Source organism: Natator depressus, chromosome 4 (assembly GCF_965152275.1).
Source record: "Natator depressus isolate rNatDep1 chromosome 4, rNatDep2.hap1, whole genome shotgun sequence".
NCBI lineage: Eukaryota > Metazoa > Chordata > Testudines > Cheloniidae > Natator > Natator depressus.
Window position 1 is genome coordinate 74,162,192 of NC_134237.1, and position 19,250 is coordinate 74,181,441.

A 19,250-nucleotide genomic window follows, 5' to 3' on the forward strand; every position below is an offset into this window, starting at 1 on the left:
TACACAGACACCATGAAACAATACCTCCTCCCACCCCACTCTCCTGCTGGTAATAGCTTATCTAAAGTGATCATCAAGTTGGGCCATTTCCAGCACAAATCCAGGTTTTCTCACCCTCCGCCCCCACACAGACAAACTCATTCTCTTGCTGGTAATAGCCCATCCAAAGTGACCACTCTCTTCACAATGTGTATGATAATCAAGGTGGGCCATTTCCTGCAGAAATCCAGGTTCTCTCACCCCCCTCCAAAAACCACACACACAAGCTCACTCTCCTGCTGGTAATAGCCTATCCAAAGTGACCACTCTCCTTACAACCTGCATGAAAATCAAGGTGGGCCATTTCCAGCACAAATACAGGTACAAATACACAAATACTGGACAGTCTCTACGTAAAAGAATAAATGGACACAAATCAGATGTCAAGAATTATAACATTCATAAACCAGTCGGAGAACACTTCAGTCTCTCTGGTCACGCAATCAGAGACATGAAGGTCGCTATCTTACAACAAAAAAACTTCAAATCCAGAGTCCAGCGAGAAACTGCTGAATTGGAATTCATTTGCAAATTGGATACTATTAATTTAGGCTTAAATAGAGACTGGGAGTGGCTAAGTCATTATGCAAGGTAGCCTATTTCCCCTTGTTTTTTCCTACCTTCCCCCCCCCCCCCCCCGAGGTTCTGGTTAAACTTGGATTTATGCTGGAAGTGGTCCACCTTGATTGTCATGCACATTGTGGGGAGAGTGGTCAGTTTGGATGAGCTATTGCCAGCAGGAGAGTGAGTTTGTCTGTGTGGGGGCGGAGGGTGAGAAAACCTGGATTTGTGCTGGAAATGGCCCAACTTGATGATCACTTTAGATAAGCTATTACCAGCAGGAGAGTGGGGTGGGAGGAGGTATTGTTTCATGGTGTCTGTGTATATAATGTCTTCTGCAATTTCCACAGTATGCATCCGATGAAGTGAGCTGTAGCTCACGAAAGCTCATGCTCAAATAAATGGGTTAGTCTCTAAGGTGCCACAAGTACTCCTTTTCTTTTTGCCTGAATAAGGACTGTAGGATCAAGCCTTAATTACCCATCTTTTACCTTGTGGAATGAGATGAACTTATGAATAATAAATTATTTTACAGATATCCACTCAAATCATTATAAATATATAGCCTAGTGAGTGAAGATAAAGGCAGTGATCACACAGGCTACTTAGTTATATTGAATTAATACTTTTAAAAGCAAATAAGAAAATTGCTGCTAGTTTGTGAGCTAGCATAAGCAAATGTTGTTCTTAACAGTAAGAAAAACAGGATTTTGTCTCTCCTCCCCACTCCCCTCATGCCCCTCTTTCTGGCTATCTTCTTGCAGCTCACTACTGACTGGTAGAGGTTCTTAATTATTAGGTTGTTAAATTGAATGTAGAGCTACATTTAGTATTCTTTTTCCAACTTTGAATGAACAAAGCAGGTTGACTTTTTAAGGAAACTGATTTGAACCTTTTCTTTTTCACATACCAAAGCTTGAAAAATATTCAGGTTACCCAGTGTGGCATTTTTCAAAAATTATCATTATGATTATCAGCAATCAGGTGGTACCTACAGTGTGCAAGGCACTGTCCAGACACACCAGAAGACACATTTTTGCCAAGGAGCATTTATAATCTAATAATGAATTTAAGGAGAAACAAATGTATTTTTTCAGTGGATTCTGCTGTAGCAAGCAATCTTGGTCTAAAATGTTAGTGAACAAAAGGTAGTTGGAGGAAAAATGGGATTTGGTTTTATGAAAAAAGTGGCAGTTCTGAAGCCATTCAAAAGCTAATGGCAGAAGCACTGTGAAATAAATCATCACAACTTATTCTAATGTAAGGCCTGATCCAAAGCCCACTGAAATCAATGGAAGCCTTTCAGTTGACTTCAACAGGCTTTGTGTCAGGCTCTCACTTTCAGTCATTGCAGTTAAATATATTCTATTATTCTGTTTTATGGTTTATTAAAATGTGATATCTAAAACTTTCATATTTGGCTTATGGGTTCCCGTATGCAGGGTTCTCATGTTAAACAGGATGCTGCTTTAATGCACATGGCAAAATTTTAGCATGAGACCAGGAAAGTCACCACCTATGTTTTTCTTCAAAAAATTTGTTGGATTCCTCATAAAAATATTTGCATGGTAGGGCTAGTCACGTGGTTTTAAACCTTTTTTCATTTGTGGACCCCTAAAAAATTCAAATGGAAGTGCAGACCCCTTTGGAAATCTTAGACATAGTCTGTGGAACCCCAGGGTTCCACGGATCACAGGTTGAAAACCACTTTTCTATGGTAATTTCAACCTTTGCAGACCCCTTAGACAGAGCCATTCGTGGCCCACAGGTTGAAAACCATTGGGCTAGATCATGAATTTACCACAATCTCTGGGTAAGAGGCAGCAAGGTTCTTTCCACTCCCCATGTCTGCCTGCCCACATGAATGGGAGGGGGAGAAGTCTCATCACTGAGGCTTTGCTCCCCCCTGTGGTGTGAGCAGCCCAGATAGGACATAAGGCGGCAGCAATCCCAGGACATGATTTGGCCCTTAGTGCCATCTATTAGAGTATCTCAGTCATTTATAAGCATGGACCGCAAAACTCACAATAACCTGCATTATTATACACATTTTTAAACAACAGTTAAAGAGATAGGCATAGAGAGATTAACCAGTTTGTCCAAAATCAAACCAGACGACTGTGTCAAAGCCAAAAATAGAATATAGATCTCCTGACCTCCAACTCTGTGCCTAAACCACCAAGACTATCCTTTCTTCCCCACCAGTACCTGCTGGTCCTTCCTAGCACTGGCAATACAATGGATTACTCTTAATCCTGATGTAGCCTATCCACACACTCCAGATAAAATTTCCTCATCCAAACCAAACCATGTTTCTGTGTTTTGCCCTTAAGAGATTAAGACTGGATAGACAGCCTGCAACTTTCTCTGCTTCTTGCCCATTCCTCAAAGGCCACACCTAACCTGGAGAATGCAATATTCCATCACAGAGATGGGCTGAAGTAGCAAAATCTGTGTCTGAACTTCCCCAAACTTAAGGGATGTTTGTGTACAGGGTTTTGATTTGGTTGATTTCAAAGTTTGCTGTCTGTGATCAGAGCTCATAAGATATGAAATGTCTTTGGGGCTCATGTCTGCTGGACTCCATTAGCTGAGCATTGTGGGGCAATCAGGGGATTTGTTGAGGGAAGGGCAGAATGGCTTAAGAAAGTACAGGGGGAAACAGAGGTTCAAAGGAAAGTCACAGGGACATCTTCCAAGTAAAACACTTTGCTTTACCATTATTATAATTTGTAGTGATGTCATTACTAAAGGATCAGATCGCAGCCCCACTGTGCTAGGTTCAGTACAAATATAGTAAACAGCAATCTCTGCTCCAGAGAGCTTACAATCTAGAAAGTAGTCCGTCTTAGCCATAGCCGTAGTGTTTAAGGCCAGAAGGGACCAGCAGATCATCTGGTCTGACCTCATGTATATCACAGGCCACCAAGACCACCCAGCACCCAAACACTAAGGATTCCTTCACAATCCTTATCTAAAGATGGGCCAAAGAAGTAGTGTTTTGCTCTCAATTAGTTTGAGCTAATGTTTGGGGTTCAGGATGAAAACCAAATTAGGGCTGTTTCAAGTATGGATCTGACTGTGCTGTTCTTACAAGATGTTGGCACTGAATGGTGTAAATCTCACAAGATCAGATAATCTAGAATGGTGGAATTCTCATGAGATTAGTTATTCTTGTAAGACTTCTGCTATTTTAGTATGAAATCTCCCTAGAACTACTATTTTTGCAAGACACCACGCCTATCCAAACTGAACAAGAGAAAAGAACCCTTCCGCTTTTGGATCCAAACTGTTAGGCCAATGCTAACAACCAAAAGTTAGAAAATGCCAGTGCATTTCTTAATGCAGTTCTACTGTGCATATGCATTGAGATACAGTCTTTAATTGCATCATCACATACTGTACTATTTTTTCCACAAGAACCCTGCTTCATTCAGTGAATAGGTAGTTGTTTTTTTCAATCCTCCACATTCCGTGTGTGGCCCAGGTTTTATTTAATACACACCTTCACTGAATACAGAAATATTTATTTTCCCCCTGGTGTTTCTATGGTGCTCTCCCCATAATATCCAAATCCTTCGCAATCATTAACGAATTTAATAACCCTGAGAGAATCGATGGTATTATTTTCCCTATTTTACAGGTGGGGAAGTGAGGCAGAGAGAGATTAAGGCCAAAATTGCCAAAAGTGTCCACTAATTTTAAGAGCCCCACCTGAGATACCTATGGTCTGATTTTTTTCAGAGTACTTAGTATTATATTGCACTTTATATATTCATCACACAGCTCCAATCAGTTTCAATAGCACTTTGGCAAATCTGGACCCAGGTATAGCTTATTGGGCACCCAGAAAATGAGGAACACCCAGTTAGTGGCCAGCTGTGAAAATACTTCTTTAAGTGACTTGCCTAGGATTACTGTGGCAGAGGCAGGGATAGAATCCAATTCGGCAGGATGGCATTCAACATCCTTAACCATCTTTTCTCTTCCTACAAAGCCCTTCTTCATTCTTTATGAACGTTCCAAATTCTTCAACAAATGAGGCAAGACTACAGACTACAGCCTCTTTTACTACACTGTCCTGATTTGTTCCTAGAGCACCATCCATCCTATGCACTGAATGAGGTAGGCATCCTGTGGGGAAAATATGTGATCATGCAATTAAACACTGTATTAGAGTGTACATGCACAAAGGGGTCAAATTAATGTTATACAGGCAACCTTAATACTGGCATTCCTAACTTTTGAGTGCTTGGCTTTGCAACCTTAACATATTTTTAACAGTAGATTTTTTTAATGTCATCTATTTTTAAAAACCTGGAAAATAAAGAAATTCCATCCTCTGGAAGCATACTGACTCCCAACTTGGGTCATCAGTAGGATTGGGACCTTTAGATCCACAGTACAGACCTTAAGCTAATGGAGTCACTGCTAGCAATATGGTAGTAGTAGCAGGCTGTTATCTTCTATGCGGACCAGTCATTGGAGGGGGAAGAGAAACACACTTTGCCTGTGAGTTTCAAAGCTATTTGCTGATAGCAGAGACAAGTTGAGACTGAAGACTCCTAGGTTCAATTTCAGGTTCTGGAAGGGAGTGTGTACTCATGGTTATAGACCCTTCGGCCCCAGCCACCTATCTGTCTCTGTCTCCCTCTCCTCCTATCCACTCTCCCATTGTGGTTCCTGCCCCCTTGCCAGTTTGCTCTTATCCAATCCCCACTCTGGCTCCCTCCCCTTCTGTTCCTATATACTCCACATCTCCTGGATCCTGGCCATCTCCCCCACTGCAACTATATACTACCCAGCCTCCCACCCCCTGGTCTCTGCTCCTATCTAAACAACTCCACTGGGTCCTGCCCCCTCCTTCTCTGCTTCCACCCAACCTCTGGCTCTTGCAAACTCTCCTTCTTCCCAGTTCCTCACCCCTATGAATTCCACTGTGGTTGCATCTTCCTTCTTTTCCCTCACTACCTGGGCACCAGCAAAAGAGTAACAAAGGGCAGTGGTCCTGCTCTCAGTTCCAGAGTCCATTCTACAGTGGCCTGGAGAAGCAATTGTTGGGAAAGTCATGATCGGTCCCTGTAACCCTAGGCTGGAGCATTCACTCTATGGGGATGGCACATGCACAGTCCCTCATATAAACTGTGAGAGTATGGATCATGCTCAGTGTAAATGAAATCTTCAGAATATTTAGCTGCCAAACTATAACTAGTGTCTACTGGCTGTGTGCAAACTGCAATTTTTCAAAGACATAACTTGGCCAAGTTTGGGTGAATTTTCACAGTGATTGCAAAAGATACAACCCCCCCCTTGCAAAATTTTAAGTCCCCGCTCCAAACCATGTGGGTAACTAAATTGTTGCAAAAAATTTTTGTAAAATATATTTTTGCTAACCTCATTCTTAATCTGCTGAACCATTTTTGCTGAAATTTTCATAAATAAGACACCTTGAGGCAGATGCCCAACATGGGAAATTTCAGCCCAAATGGTTAAAGTTTGGCAAAGTTATGAGCAACTGAAACAGGGTTTCATAATGGCAAGTGTCAGACAACCTTATGTAAAAGCAGCCTTACCAGTTCCTCCTATAATCATCTACTTGGTGGGAGATAAATCTGTGTATAATCTGTTGCAGCATTATCAGATGTAATAAATAAATAGATGCTTTTTCTAAGGTGTTTGTGACAGATATGGAAATATCCTGGACAAATCTTATTGAATTAAGTTGAAGATGTCACGCTGTCTGGAGTGGCTCATAACTGTGAGTGCCTATCTCAGGGCAGACTGTCAGAAAACAAGAGCAGCCACCCCAAACTGATGGTAAATTCTAATATTAGATTTCACCAAGCCAGTAACAAATGTGAACATCTGGATCCCTATACCAGTCTTACCATGGAGTCACAGACAGTCCCCATAGCCTTTCCAGCGTATCTTGCCACCCAGACAAACTGAACTTAGTGATAATGGTCACATAAACCAAAAAAATCACGCAGATCAGGTTTCTCCCAGTCTCAAGACACCAGTCACTTACCCCGATCAACTGATACTCCAGATCTTACACCAGTGTCAATGCTGGCAGCCAATTCTATGGTAAATTTATAGTATAAGTTTATTAGCTAAGAAAAAAGAATGAGAGTTATTGAGAGATTAAAGAAGGTAAAATATAATAACAGGTGAGTCAAAGTTTGTAAGTCCAAAATGATAGCAGAGATGTAGTAATTTGCAAGTTTCCCAAAAGTCTTCTCAGGGCTACCAAGAATAACTGGGGATCTCAGTTTTCTTGTTCAGTTATTCTACCCATTAGAATCCAAACAGTCCAGAGATAAATGATCTCTCTTTGAATCAGTACTTGTAGCTTCTTTTCATAGACAACAATCTGACAAGTGTCTGTACCAACACAATGGCCAATTGCTTTGAATTTAGCACTCTTCTTTATTTGCATTCAATGAGTTATTTAGTCACAGGGATATACATAATGTAAATGTCTGCCATTATAATAGGAATAGATAAGTAAAAACAATACAATTAACATCTCCTTTGATCTCTGTTAACACACAAGTGAATTCGCCTGAACATATACTAATACATTTAACTTCTTTGATATTCACACACAAGTGAATTGGCCTATGGCTCTGGCCTGAGCTGGTCTGTCAGCATCATAAAACTCTTGGGACATCATTGTATTAAAATGCAAGTGTTTAAATATTATCATGGGATAATTCAATGCTATGTAATGGCAGATAGCTAAAAAAGTGACAAGTTTTTAAAGTGCTTATATACCAATACTAGAAGTCTAAATAATAAGATGGATGAAGTAGAGTTCCTCGTATTAAATGAGAATATTGCTATAGTAGGCATCACAGAAACTTGGTGCAATGAGGATAATCAATGGGACACAGTAATACCAGGGTACAAAATATATTGGAAGGACAGAACAGGTCATGCTGGTGGGGGAGTGGCACTATATGCGAAAGAAAACATAGAATCAAATGAAGTAAAAATCTTAAATTAACCAAACTGTACCAAGAGGTGATACAGCTGGACCGCTTGGTAATAGTGACTATAATATAATTAAATTTAACATCCCTATGGTGGGGAAAACACCACAGCAGCCCAACACTGTAGCAATTAATTTCAGAAAGGGGAACTACACAAAAATGGGGTTACTTTTAAACAGAAATTAAAAGGTACTGCACCAAAAGTGAAATCCCTGCAAGCTGCATGGAAACTTTTTAAAGACACCATAATAGAGGCTCAATTTAAATGTATATCCCAAATAAAAAAACATAGTAAGAGAACCCAGAAAGTGCCACCGTGGCTAAACAACAAAGTAAAAGAAGCAATGAGACACAGAAAGACATCCTTTAAAAAGTGGAAGTTAAATCCTAGTGTGGAAAATAGAGAGGAGCATAAACTCTGGCAAATGAAGTGTAAAAATATAATTAGAAAGGCCAAGAAAGAATTTGAAAAACAGCGAGCCAAAGATTCAAAAAGTAATAAGAAAAAAATTTTTTTGAGTACATCAGAAGCAGGAAGCCTGCTAAACAACGAGTGAGGCCACTGGACGATCAAGATGCTAAAGGAACACTCAAGGACGATAAGGCCATTGCGGAGAAACTAAATGAATTCTTAGCATCGGTCTTCATGACTGAGGATGTGAGGGAGATTCCCAAACCTGAGACATTCTTTTTAGGTGACAAATCTGAGGAACTGTCCCAGATTGAGGTGTCATTAGAGGAGGTTTTGGAACAAATTGATAAACTAAACAGTAATAAGTCACCAGGATCAGATGGCATTCACCCAAGACTTCTGAAGAAACTCAAATGTGAAATTGCAGAACAATTAACTGTAGTCTCTAACCTATCATTTAAATCCGCTTCTGTACCAAATGACTGGAGGATAGGTAATGTGACGCCAATTTTTAAAAAGGGTTCCAGAAGTGATCCTGGCAATTACAGTCCGGTAAGCCTGACTTCAGTACCGGGCAAAGTGGTTGAAACTATTATAAAGAACACAACTGTCAGACACATAGATGAAGGTAATTTGTTGGGGAAGAGTCAACTTGGTTTTTGTAAAGGGAAGTCATGCCTCACCAACCTACTAGAATTCTTTGAGGGGGTCAACAAGCATGTAGACAAGGGGATCCAGTGGATATAGTGTACTTAGATTTTCAGAAAGCCTTTGACAAGGTCCCTCACCAAAGGCTCTTAAGCAAAGTAAGCTGTCATGGGATAAGAGGAAGATCCTCTCATGAATTGGTAACTGGTTAAAAGATATGAAACAAAAGGTAGGAATAAATGGTCAGTTTTCAGAATGGAGAGAGGTAAATAGTGGTGTCCCCCAGGGATCTGTACTGGGACCAGTCCTATTCAACATATTCATCAATGATCTGGAAAAAGGGGTAAACAGGTGGCAAAATTTGCAGATGATACAGAACTACTCAAGATAGTTAAGTCCCAGGCAGACTGCGAAGAGCTACAAAAGGATCTCTCAAAACTGGGTGACTGGGCAACAAAATGGCAGATGAAATTCAATGTAGATAAATTCAATGTAAATGCAAAGTAATACACATTGGAAAACATAATCCCAACTATACGTATAAAATGATGGGGTCTGAATTAGCTGTTACCACTCAAGAAAAAGATGTTGGAGTCATTGTGGATAGTTCTCTGAAAACATCCACTCAGTGTTCAGTGGCAATCAAAAAAGTGAACAGAATGTTGGGAATCATTAAGAAAGGGATAGATAATAAACAGAAAATATCATATTGCCTCTATGAAAATCCATGGTATGCCCACATCTTGAATGCTGCGTGCAGATGTGGTCGCCCCATCTGAAAAAAGATACATTGGAATCGGAAAGGGTTCAGAAAAGGGCAACAAAAATTATTAGGGGTATGGAACGGCTTCTGTATGAAGAGAGATTAATAAAACTGGGACTTTTCAGCTTTGAAAACAGACAACTAAGTGGGGATATGAAAGAGGTCTATAAAATCATGACTGGTGTGGAGAAAGTAAATAAGGAAGTGTGGTTTTTTACATTTTCTCATAACACAAGAACTAGGGGTCACCAAATGAAATTAATGGGCAGCAGGTTTAAAACAAACAAAAGAAGTATTTCTTCATACAACACACAGTCAACCTGTGGAACTCTTTGCCAGAGGATGTTGTGAAGGCCAAAAAGAACTAGATGATAAATTAATGGAGGATAGTACCATCAATGGCTATTAGCCAGGATGGGGCAGAGATGGTGTCCCTAATCTCTGTTTGCCAGAAACTGAGATTGGGAGACAGGGAATGAATCACTTGATGATTTCTTGTTCTTTTCATTAGGTCTGGGGCACCTGGCATAGGCCACTGTCGAGAGACAAGATACTGAGCTAGCCTTTGGTCTGACCCAGTATGGCTGTTCTTATGTTATGTTCTTACGATGGTATGTAACTTCTTTTAAGGGAGAGACAGGACAAATGTAAACACTAGGAAGTATTATGTGCTTCAAATGACTCTTTAAAATAGTGGAGCAGAGAAGACGGAACTTTCAGTTGAGTGGGGTTCCTAAGAAATACTTCGGAAGAAGGGAATGGAAATAACTCACTTCCGGAGCCATCCTTTTGAAGCTGCTCCTTGAAGAGAAACCTAATGGTCTGGTTGATTACCTATTCATGATCTCTTCAAAGGCACAAACCTGATAAAGGAGGGATACAGTAACTCATGGGGGAGCTAGTCCTGAGAGAAAGCTGTTATGAACTGGGGACCACAGGAAAAATCCCTAATCACCAGCCAGAGCTTCTTGGAGTTAGGGGCTGGTCTCTGGTTAGGTTATTCACATATGAGTAGGTTCTTTTATTGTTTTTACTGTTTTCTGTCTAATTCTTTTACCTTTAAGAATAAAAGTGTTCACTTAGGAAGACTGTGTGGTAACTTATAACTGTTGGGAATTATACATTATTAGTCTCTGAAGAGAAAGCATAATGCAGATGCAGGCAGCGTGCCTTGCTGGAGGATGTCATGATATAGTCAGAGGCCAGTGCAACCTGAAAACACTCTGGTCAGGAGACAGAGAGATGCAGATCTCTGACTCTACTCCAGAGAGGTGATGGCTGAGGAGACTAGAGTGGGTGCCCTTGTTGAACCACAGAGGGGGAGTACAGGTACATTTGCCCTGAACTGCCCTGACAGTGTTTATATACCTTAGTCCAAAATATCTATCAGGAGCATTGAATTCCCTTTTCCAGGTTTCTACATATGTACCACCAATGGGTACATTATTAGTAAATGCTTATTATTAATAATTATTATTTATTTTATTTATTTATTAGTATACTGTTGCCCTTAAATAAATTAGAAAGCTTTCTTTAGTATTTAGGGAAAGTATAGTAGCTGCTACTTGTATTCTTGAATATATCTTAATTCTCAATATTGACAGTAGTGAAAGTTATCACCATAACACTATTTTAAGTATTCTTCTTACCTTTTGCTCCACTTCACAACTGTGTTTTATATATATATAATGCCAAATGTAGTTGACATCCCCTTCAAGGTGTAAATTAACTGTCAATACTTTCCATCTTCCCTTTGTGTCTTTTTTCTCTGTTTTTTAACATATTTTGTTCTATCAAACACTTGCTGATTTTTTTTTCTAAAATCAACGCTGCTAAATTTTGATGTCCTTAGTCTCCTTTTTTCCCTCACTTTGATCCTAATTAGAGTATTATTACTATTTTTAAAAAATACTCTACCATGTTTATGCCTCCAATCATATATGTTAGTCCAGGCTCTCTCTGATAAGTGTTTTATTTTTCTAATTTCTGCTTTAACTATCATGTAACGAAGCAGTTCGATAATATTCCCATCATGCTCTCAAGCTTATTGATTAAAATATCTTTTCTCAAAATGTCCCCATGTATGTCCAGGTAATTTTAAGTGCCTCTGCATTCTATTTTTTTCTTTTCACAATTTTTCTTTTAATTTTAGTATTCAGCATCTTGTTACGTTTGAACAGACAATCTGTGGCAAATTCCTAAAATTAACATACTCTCTTTGGTATCTTTAATCTCCAAAGTTTCCTATCTTTTAGTTACTCCAAGCCTCTCTTTACATGTAGTTACTTATCCCTTTCCATTATCTGATCTCTTGTAAACAGTCAGCCCTCAGTATTTAATTACATTGACTTTTGCTTCCCCGCAACAATTTGCATTAAGCCTTGAACACTTGCGCCACAACTAAGGCATATAAACAAGAAAACGTACAGTGGATGAGTTTACAACATTACAAAATGTACAATCAAAAATTATAGCTGCATTATCTCTGTAGAAACTCATGCAAGTGTAATACACTACTAGTAATTAATATAAGCATGCCTTTACATTACAAATCTGATTACTAAAAAAATTCAGTTTAAAGTTAGTACACTGCAAAACTGGGTCAACTTGGTATATTCTAATGCACTGTCAGCTTGTGAAATGGCTGCTATACTAACCTTGGCTGGTCAGAATACCCCAGCAAGCTTTTCGTTTTGCAGGACACTCCCCTATACTTTCTAGGCTTCTTTTTAGGAGATTCTGGTTAATGCAGCTCCTCTGAATAGCAGTACTTGTGATCATAATTTGTTATTTTTTTCTCCTGCAAAGCCTGTGTATCATTAGTGCAGATGCTGTAGTCAGAGGAACATCCACGGATGGATTTGTAGCTACTTTTTTTCCCCCTTCAGATTTTCACAGAGGATCTTGTTGTACTTACTGTAGAAGGCTACAACACTGAAATCCACAGTGAGTGCACAGTGGGGGAAGGGAAGGAAAGCTCTAGCATTTTCTATTTTTAAAATGGAGAAAGAATCAGCTTAGCTACAGCATGAACCTTAACTATTTACATGATTTAAATGGAAAGGTGGTGTTTTTTTTTTATTAGACCAGAAAAGCAACTGATTCTTAAAACACAACACTGTTCATGCTTTAATATGAGGTTTGCATACTAAGCAGCTCAAGTTAGAAAAAAATTATGAGTATGTTAATAAAAGAATTATGGTTCTGATAAATGACAGCCTTAAACAGTGAACCCACCCCCCTCAGTAATAAATACTGCCTCGTGACTGGCTTCTGTCACCTACAGCTCTGCAGTTGGTAAAGAATTTACTTGGAACTTGGGAATTATCCAACAAATGCAACACTAATTGTGTATGTAGAGCACAGTATTGTACAGCCATAAACTGGAAAACACTTCCTGAATAAACAAATGCTTTCATATGGCAGCAGAAACGATGTAATTGATTACTTTGCAGGTTGTATCCAGATATGAAAGTAAGGTTGTAATCATTTCAAGGAGTCCTAGGTCACTAGTTTTTGACAACAGGATAAATAGTAACAAGGACAACAAACTTGGATAAAGACTCTTTATGCGTACTGGCTTGTAATGCTGGAAACAAATCTGCATGGACAAGGAAAAGGACGCAACTGATCCCTGATAAAATAACAGTGTGGATTAACCACAGTAGTGATCTTATTACAGTAGTAATATGTTGACATGCTGTTTAAAAAAACCCAACTTTTCTCACGGTCTTGTTTTATTAATGTACAAACTAGCCCATTCATCAACACTTTTAAAATAACACTACTACTTTGCATTAATATTCTGTCTTTTATTTGTGATTCTCAAGGTACTTTACAAATATTAATCAATTAAGCCTCAAAACACTGCTGAGATGTTGGAATTATACCCATTTCACACATAAATTCACAGAAATAAAAATAAGCAAGTTAGCACATCAGAGTTCTATATCAAATGTAGAAACATAAGATATGTGCAAATTAAAGTATATGCGACTGTCCCACCACTCAATGAGCTGTTCTTATCTGTCTTGAAATTAAATTGAGTTTAGAAATCAAATTTAATTTTTGCCTCTTTTCCCTATATTCACCTCAAACAGAACTTCTAAAAAAAAATAAAAATTAAGGGCTAGATTAAAGGTAGCTGGTACAAGAGAGTAAGGGCTAGACATGGCAGAGGGCACAAGGGATAGATCCACAAAGGGGACTGAGGAGTGAGTCAGTTTGGACCGCTGTGCAGAGCCCCGGACCCTCCGCCTGATTTGGGCACCCAGCCCCCACCCAGGCTTACTCCTACACTGTTGCTGGTGGTGGCACTGCCTTCAGAGCTGGGCTGCTAGTGAGCAGCAGCTGCTATGGGAGAGCTAAGGAAAATTTTGGGGTGGCCCCTGCAAGCCTCCCCCTAGCACCGCCCTGGCTGCCTCAGTCACCCAACAGGAAATTGGATTGCTAACCGTTCAGGACTCCCAGAATTAAAGATTAACCTTTAATTAAAAATTATGTCATGTGATGAATACATCCAACCAAAATTGGCAACCCTAATAGGAAATGCAAAGGGGGGGAGCCAAAGTCCTACCTCCCAAAAGGAGTTACGCATGTACTAGAGGTGCCTCCCTCTGTTTGGGATTCAAAGCTGTGAACCTGCTCCTGGTCTAAGGTGCCTAAGCCAGATCAGCCCTTTTCACAAAAGACCAAGGTGGGGGTAATCCTCCCCGCCCATAGCCCTGTGGTTACAGCCCTGACCTACAATATGGGAGGTGTGGGTTCAAATCTCTCTTTTGCCTGATGAGGAGCGGGGATTTGAACCCAGGTCTCCCACCTCCTAGGAGAATGTCCTAATCATGGGATTATAGAACATTCTGTGGTAGGTGTCTCTCTTTCTCTCCCCCCACCCCCCCGATGAAGTTGTTCTGTTTTGTATAAAATATTTAAATAGTCATTGGCCCAGAGAGCGTGGAATAAGAGTGACTATAGTCTGGTGGTTAGGGCACTCACTAAGGAGGGGAGATATCAAGGTTTAAAGCCCTGCTCCTCATCAAGCAGAGGAGGGATTTGAGTGCACGTCTCCCACATCATCCTGGGTGACTGCTCTAACCACTGGACTATTCGGTAGAAAGGGGCAGCACTATCATTATTTTGTATGAGGCCCAATCCAGCAGGTGGCCTCTGAGCACACCCATCCCACTGGCAAGGTACAGGGGGAATGTTTAGTTTGTGGATCCAACCAGGGGTTAGCCGTGGGTTAGAGATCAGGCACCAGGACTCAGGCAGCTTCACGCATGTCCACGAGTAGATATTTAGGCATCTAAGGGATTGTACTTACAGAAACATAGGCACTTGGAGAATTTATGCACCAGCCAAGCAGAGATTTTGAGGACCTCCATTTTTGAATTAGGTCCCTGAAGTGAGTAAATGCCTAAATCCCTTAATGGATCTACCCAAGGGGCCTTGCACATTTGCACTAGAGGTATGTGCAATCTTGAGTCTCGCATTCTTAGTACACAAGGACCCCAAAGGAACTGGAAGTGAGAGGGACTATTCCTCCCATGCTGGCCAGCAGAACAAAGGTAGTGCAGAGGAGTGTAGGTGCTTCATTCTCTCAAAGATGTTGCAGTCTCTGCACGGGTGTTTTCCCCTAAAGGTGCTCTGACTGAATGAGCCAGAATGCCTAAGGGACCGCACACAAAGAAGGACATACCTCCACATCCCACGGACAAGGGCTTTGACTATAAAAGCCAGAACAAAGCCCTACACTTGATGGAGGGTGGGTGCATTATAAATTTAATTTTAATATTCATAAAGTTTCTTGTTAAATTGTCAATATTCTTCAACAACTAACTGAATTATACACGAGAAAGAGAAAGTCAATATTTTCCCCATATTTCATGACTTTGGGGCTTTTCTCACTTTCACAATCACTTTTGACAGGTGCTTTTGGGAGGAAGAGGGGACCTGCAGGTGAATTTGTCATCTGGGCTGGGACGCTGTTGTTGAGGGGGGCTGTTGGTTAGGAAGGAAGTCCTGTCTTATAGCTTTTGGGGAAGTATTGAGTACATTTGTCAGCTGAGAATGAGGTTGGCTAGCTTCTCAGGGTGGTTGAGCAAGTAGATTTGTCAGCTTGGAAGGAATTCAGGTTAGCTTGTTTTCCATAGATGTTCTAGCCCTCTGCTATGTTATCTATGTCATCAGCAGCAGAGGGTGTGGCTAGCAGTAGCAGCGGTAATGAAGTCCACAGACACTGTCTACAGATAGAACATGGCAGGCAGCTGCTGCTGCTTCAGAGGAGTTGACTTAGGGGAAGTCAGAGAAGCACCTACTCTCTCTCCCAAAGAATTTGGGCAAAGGAGCAGGAAGAAATTATGTGGGAAGGGAGGCAGGATGGCTCAAAAAGCAGGGATGCTGAGAGGGATATCTCCTTTCCCATAGATAATTGATTAGTTAATTGATATGACTGTCATTATTTTCTACCAACTTTATCCACATATTTTAGATCCTCTGGAGGACATAAGAATATAACACACAAAGAGATGCAAATATTCTCCTTATTGCTTTACAGGATACAGAGTTCATCTCACACAGTATCCTTGACGAAACTTGACACAAGACCAAATGGGTTAGCATATAACTGTTTTGCTTATGGGCAACAGCCATATTGAAGTTCTGAAATGGATCTTTCGAGACTGGCATCAAACTCTTTTCAAAAATAAAATTAAAAAAAGGGGAAATGACTAGTAGTCTAAAGTTTTCAGTTGGAAACATAAAAGAAAAGCACACAGGTGATACGTGTACAGAGGAGAGATGAACTTGTGGTTAATCACTGGGACCCAGGCCACCTGGGTTTCATTTCCAACTCTGCACACACTTCTTGTGTGATCTTGTGCAAGTCCCTTCTCAGTTTCTCTATCTTTAAAACAGGAATAATATTTCCCTTTCTCATAGGGCAGTTGTGAAGATTAATTCATTAATGTTTGTGAGGTGCTTATATACTACTCTGAAGAGTGCCATATAAAAGACCCTTAAACATCTTTCAAATCCTTTAACAAAAGCATTTAATTAAAAATCCATTTATGAGTACTATATGTTCAGCTGTTGTGATGGACAAGCAATTAACTAATTATTTTTATGGAAGAGTTGTCTATGACAGTGATGCTGTAACCATCAGAGCAAAAGAATCTAGGGGAAGGGGCAGAGACTGAAACATGTGAGTATGGAAATTGACTAGAGGATGTTATTCATAGGTATGGAATTTTGACAGTATTGATTTTCCTTATCTAACTTGTAAACATGATATAATTCCCTGGCTCATATTCCTCTCAAAATGTTGGCTTCATTTCATTTTCTTAACCCAAACGTGAAACTATTAGAAAAAAATGAAGGCTTCTTATATCAAGCTTTTTCAAGCTTTTTTTTTTTTTATAGATTGTTATGAAAAAGAAATGCCAGTGCCAGTTTAAACGTTTCCATGGAAGCAGAAAACTCATATGTTTATTTTATGGATGCAGCTGTGTTCCTGTCAACAGCTGTGAAGTTGTAAAGAAATTATTTCCCATCCATTTCAGTTGGGAAAGCATTCCAGTTTGAAAGAAGTATTTAAGACAAGCTTCAACAAGTGTTTAAAAACTGAAATTTTGTTTGGGTATAGCTTTATAGGAAAATGGGATTTTTTACTGTTTTTAATAAAAATAACAAAGGATGAATTCTGTAAAGTTTTGTGCCTTGGTACATGCTGGAAAAAAGTAAGTTTCTAGCATGCTAATTGTTGCCTTATTCTAGCTCCAAATGAACAAATGACATTGAAATAAAGTGAGCTTTCTAAACAGAGTCCTTTAGACAAGCTATTAAGATCAATGCACATATAATTTAAAATACTTTGAACATTTATGGTATACTTCTTGCAAAAATCTGAGTGCTTTATAGATATTCAAGAATTATACCTCATAGCATCCATGCAAGGTAAGTATTAACCCAATTTTAGTAGAAAAACTGAGGCAAGGAGGCACTGAGTCTTGCCAGTGGTCACACAGAAAATTTGAGGCACAGTTGGGAATGGAACCTAGATTTCTCAACTCCCAAAAGATCATTCTTCCTTCTTAATAGCAATGACGCATTGAATTTACATACCACCAGCATTGTGCCTAGCCAAGGAGTGAGATCCCCTGATCCTGGGGTCATTGGGCACTGGCTCACGTGGCTAGTACATGACAGACAGCCTTGGGGATCTATTGGGTGTACCGGCTATGTATGTATTGGGACATAGGGTGTACCGGCTATGCCCTCTTTTCCCAAAGTTATTTATCTAGGTATTTATATGGCCTTCATGACCATTGTGTCTGAGTATCTTGTGGGCTGACCCCTGAGGGAATCAAGCACCCAGTCTACCTGTGGCAGGCTCTGCTAAGGAGAATGAGCCAATTCAGATCCACCTATAGCTGAGCGATAGTTCATGCAGTAAGGAGCACCTTCAGTCAGGAAGCCCCAGAACAGAGGAAGCTCCTGAGGAGAGAGAGGAAGTTACTCCCATTGGTGTCTCCCTGGAGAAGAGAGGCTCATGGGGAGAAGGAATGGGCCCAGAGAGAAAGCGTTCCCAGGCAAGGGACCAGAGCAGCTCAGGAGAACTGAGCATGGGACCTCCTGGGGATGTATGACGGACTGGCAGAGCAAAGAGGAATGCACTGTCAAGGGAAGAGTGGCATACAACCAAATGCCCCACAGAGGCCCAAGCTCCAGGCAGGGAATTCAGCCTGACGGTGCTTCAGGGCAAGTCCTAAGATTGATTAACCCAGGGCAGAGAATTTGCGATGGAGTGGCTTACTGAAAATTTTATTTGTTTTCATATTATACTTTTCTGACAAATAAATGAGACACTCCAAAGAGGGCGCTCTTTAATAGTAGAAAAGCTTGCTTGGACTCATTTATACCATGGGTGAGGGGAAACTGAGCCAGTTGCTCACCTGCAGTGCCATGCCTGACCACTCGTGCTGTGCTGGGGTGACCTCAATGGCATTACACTAAGCCTAGTATATTAGTGATTTTATCCTTACAACATCCTGGTGAGGTAGAGAAGTATTGTTATTTCTACTTTGCATATGGATAACCAAGGCACAAAGAAAGTAAGTGATATTTCCAGGGCAACAAAGGAAGTCTATGGGAAGGAAGTCTAGAAATTAAACTTAGATCTCCAAGTACCTTAACTATAAGACTGTCCAGGAAAGGGATAACATAGAAGCCAAAGATCTCTCTAGTCGAAACATAGGGGAAAGCTCAAGTGTTCAGATCAGTTAGTGTAGGGCCCCTTTGTGATACTGGATGAGGACAAAGTGACTAGGGCCTCAGTCTGCTGCTTAGAGGGAAGAATTTCATAAAAGCCCAAAAATTAAAATGCTGATTATAAATATTTTATAAAAATTTCTGATACCCCATCTGCCTAGAAAATTAGCAAAAATAGATTTTGTAAAAACTACACCATATATTTAAATAAACACACAACATGAGCTTTTCCTAGTGAAATCAATGGTAAAGAATTTTTTTTCTCTCTTGCTTTCTGTAACTCCTTTCATAATGACAAATACATGGTTGTTTCTGTAGAACAAGTGGGTTTTTCCAATATATAACTGGAATGTTTTATTTTAACAGGCCTTTGTCATTGTTGGTAAAGCAAGAGTGTGGGTTCTGTAATTTAGAAAATTTCTGAAATTTTCTTTTAAGCATATAGTAATACATGAGATTTAAAGTTTGGACAACTGGCATACATTTAAACTTTTTATTATATGGGAGACAATTAAAATCCCAATACATGAATGCATCACAGTTTGACGCAAATGCTGTCAGGCTG

At 40.0% G+C, this 19,250-nt stretch overlaps 1 protein-coding gene across 2 annotated transcripts in view; it reads right to left on the reverse strand.

Moving 5' to 3' along the window:
- Positions 1-19,250, reverse strand: part of ASB5 (ankyrin repeat and SOCS box containing 5) — a 52,408-nt gene that overhangs the window by 19,050 nt on the left and 14,108 nt on the right. The window contains exon 1 of one of the 2 annotated variants that reach the window (XM_074951189.1): positions 12,076-12,376. The exons of the other annotated variant lie outside the window; for it this stretch is intronic. Coding sequence (XP_074807290.1) covers positions 12,076-12,199 — 124 coding nt within the window. The 5' untranslated portion in view covers positions 12,200-12,376. Of the gene's footprint in view, positions 1-12,075; positions 12,377-19,250 lie in introns of those variants that run through there. 2 annotated transcript variants of the gene reach the window in all.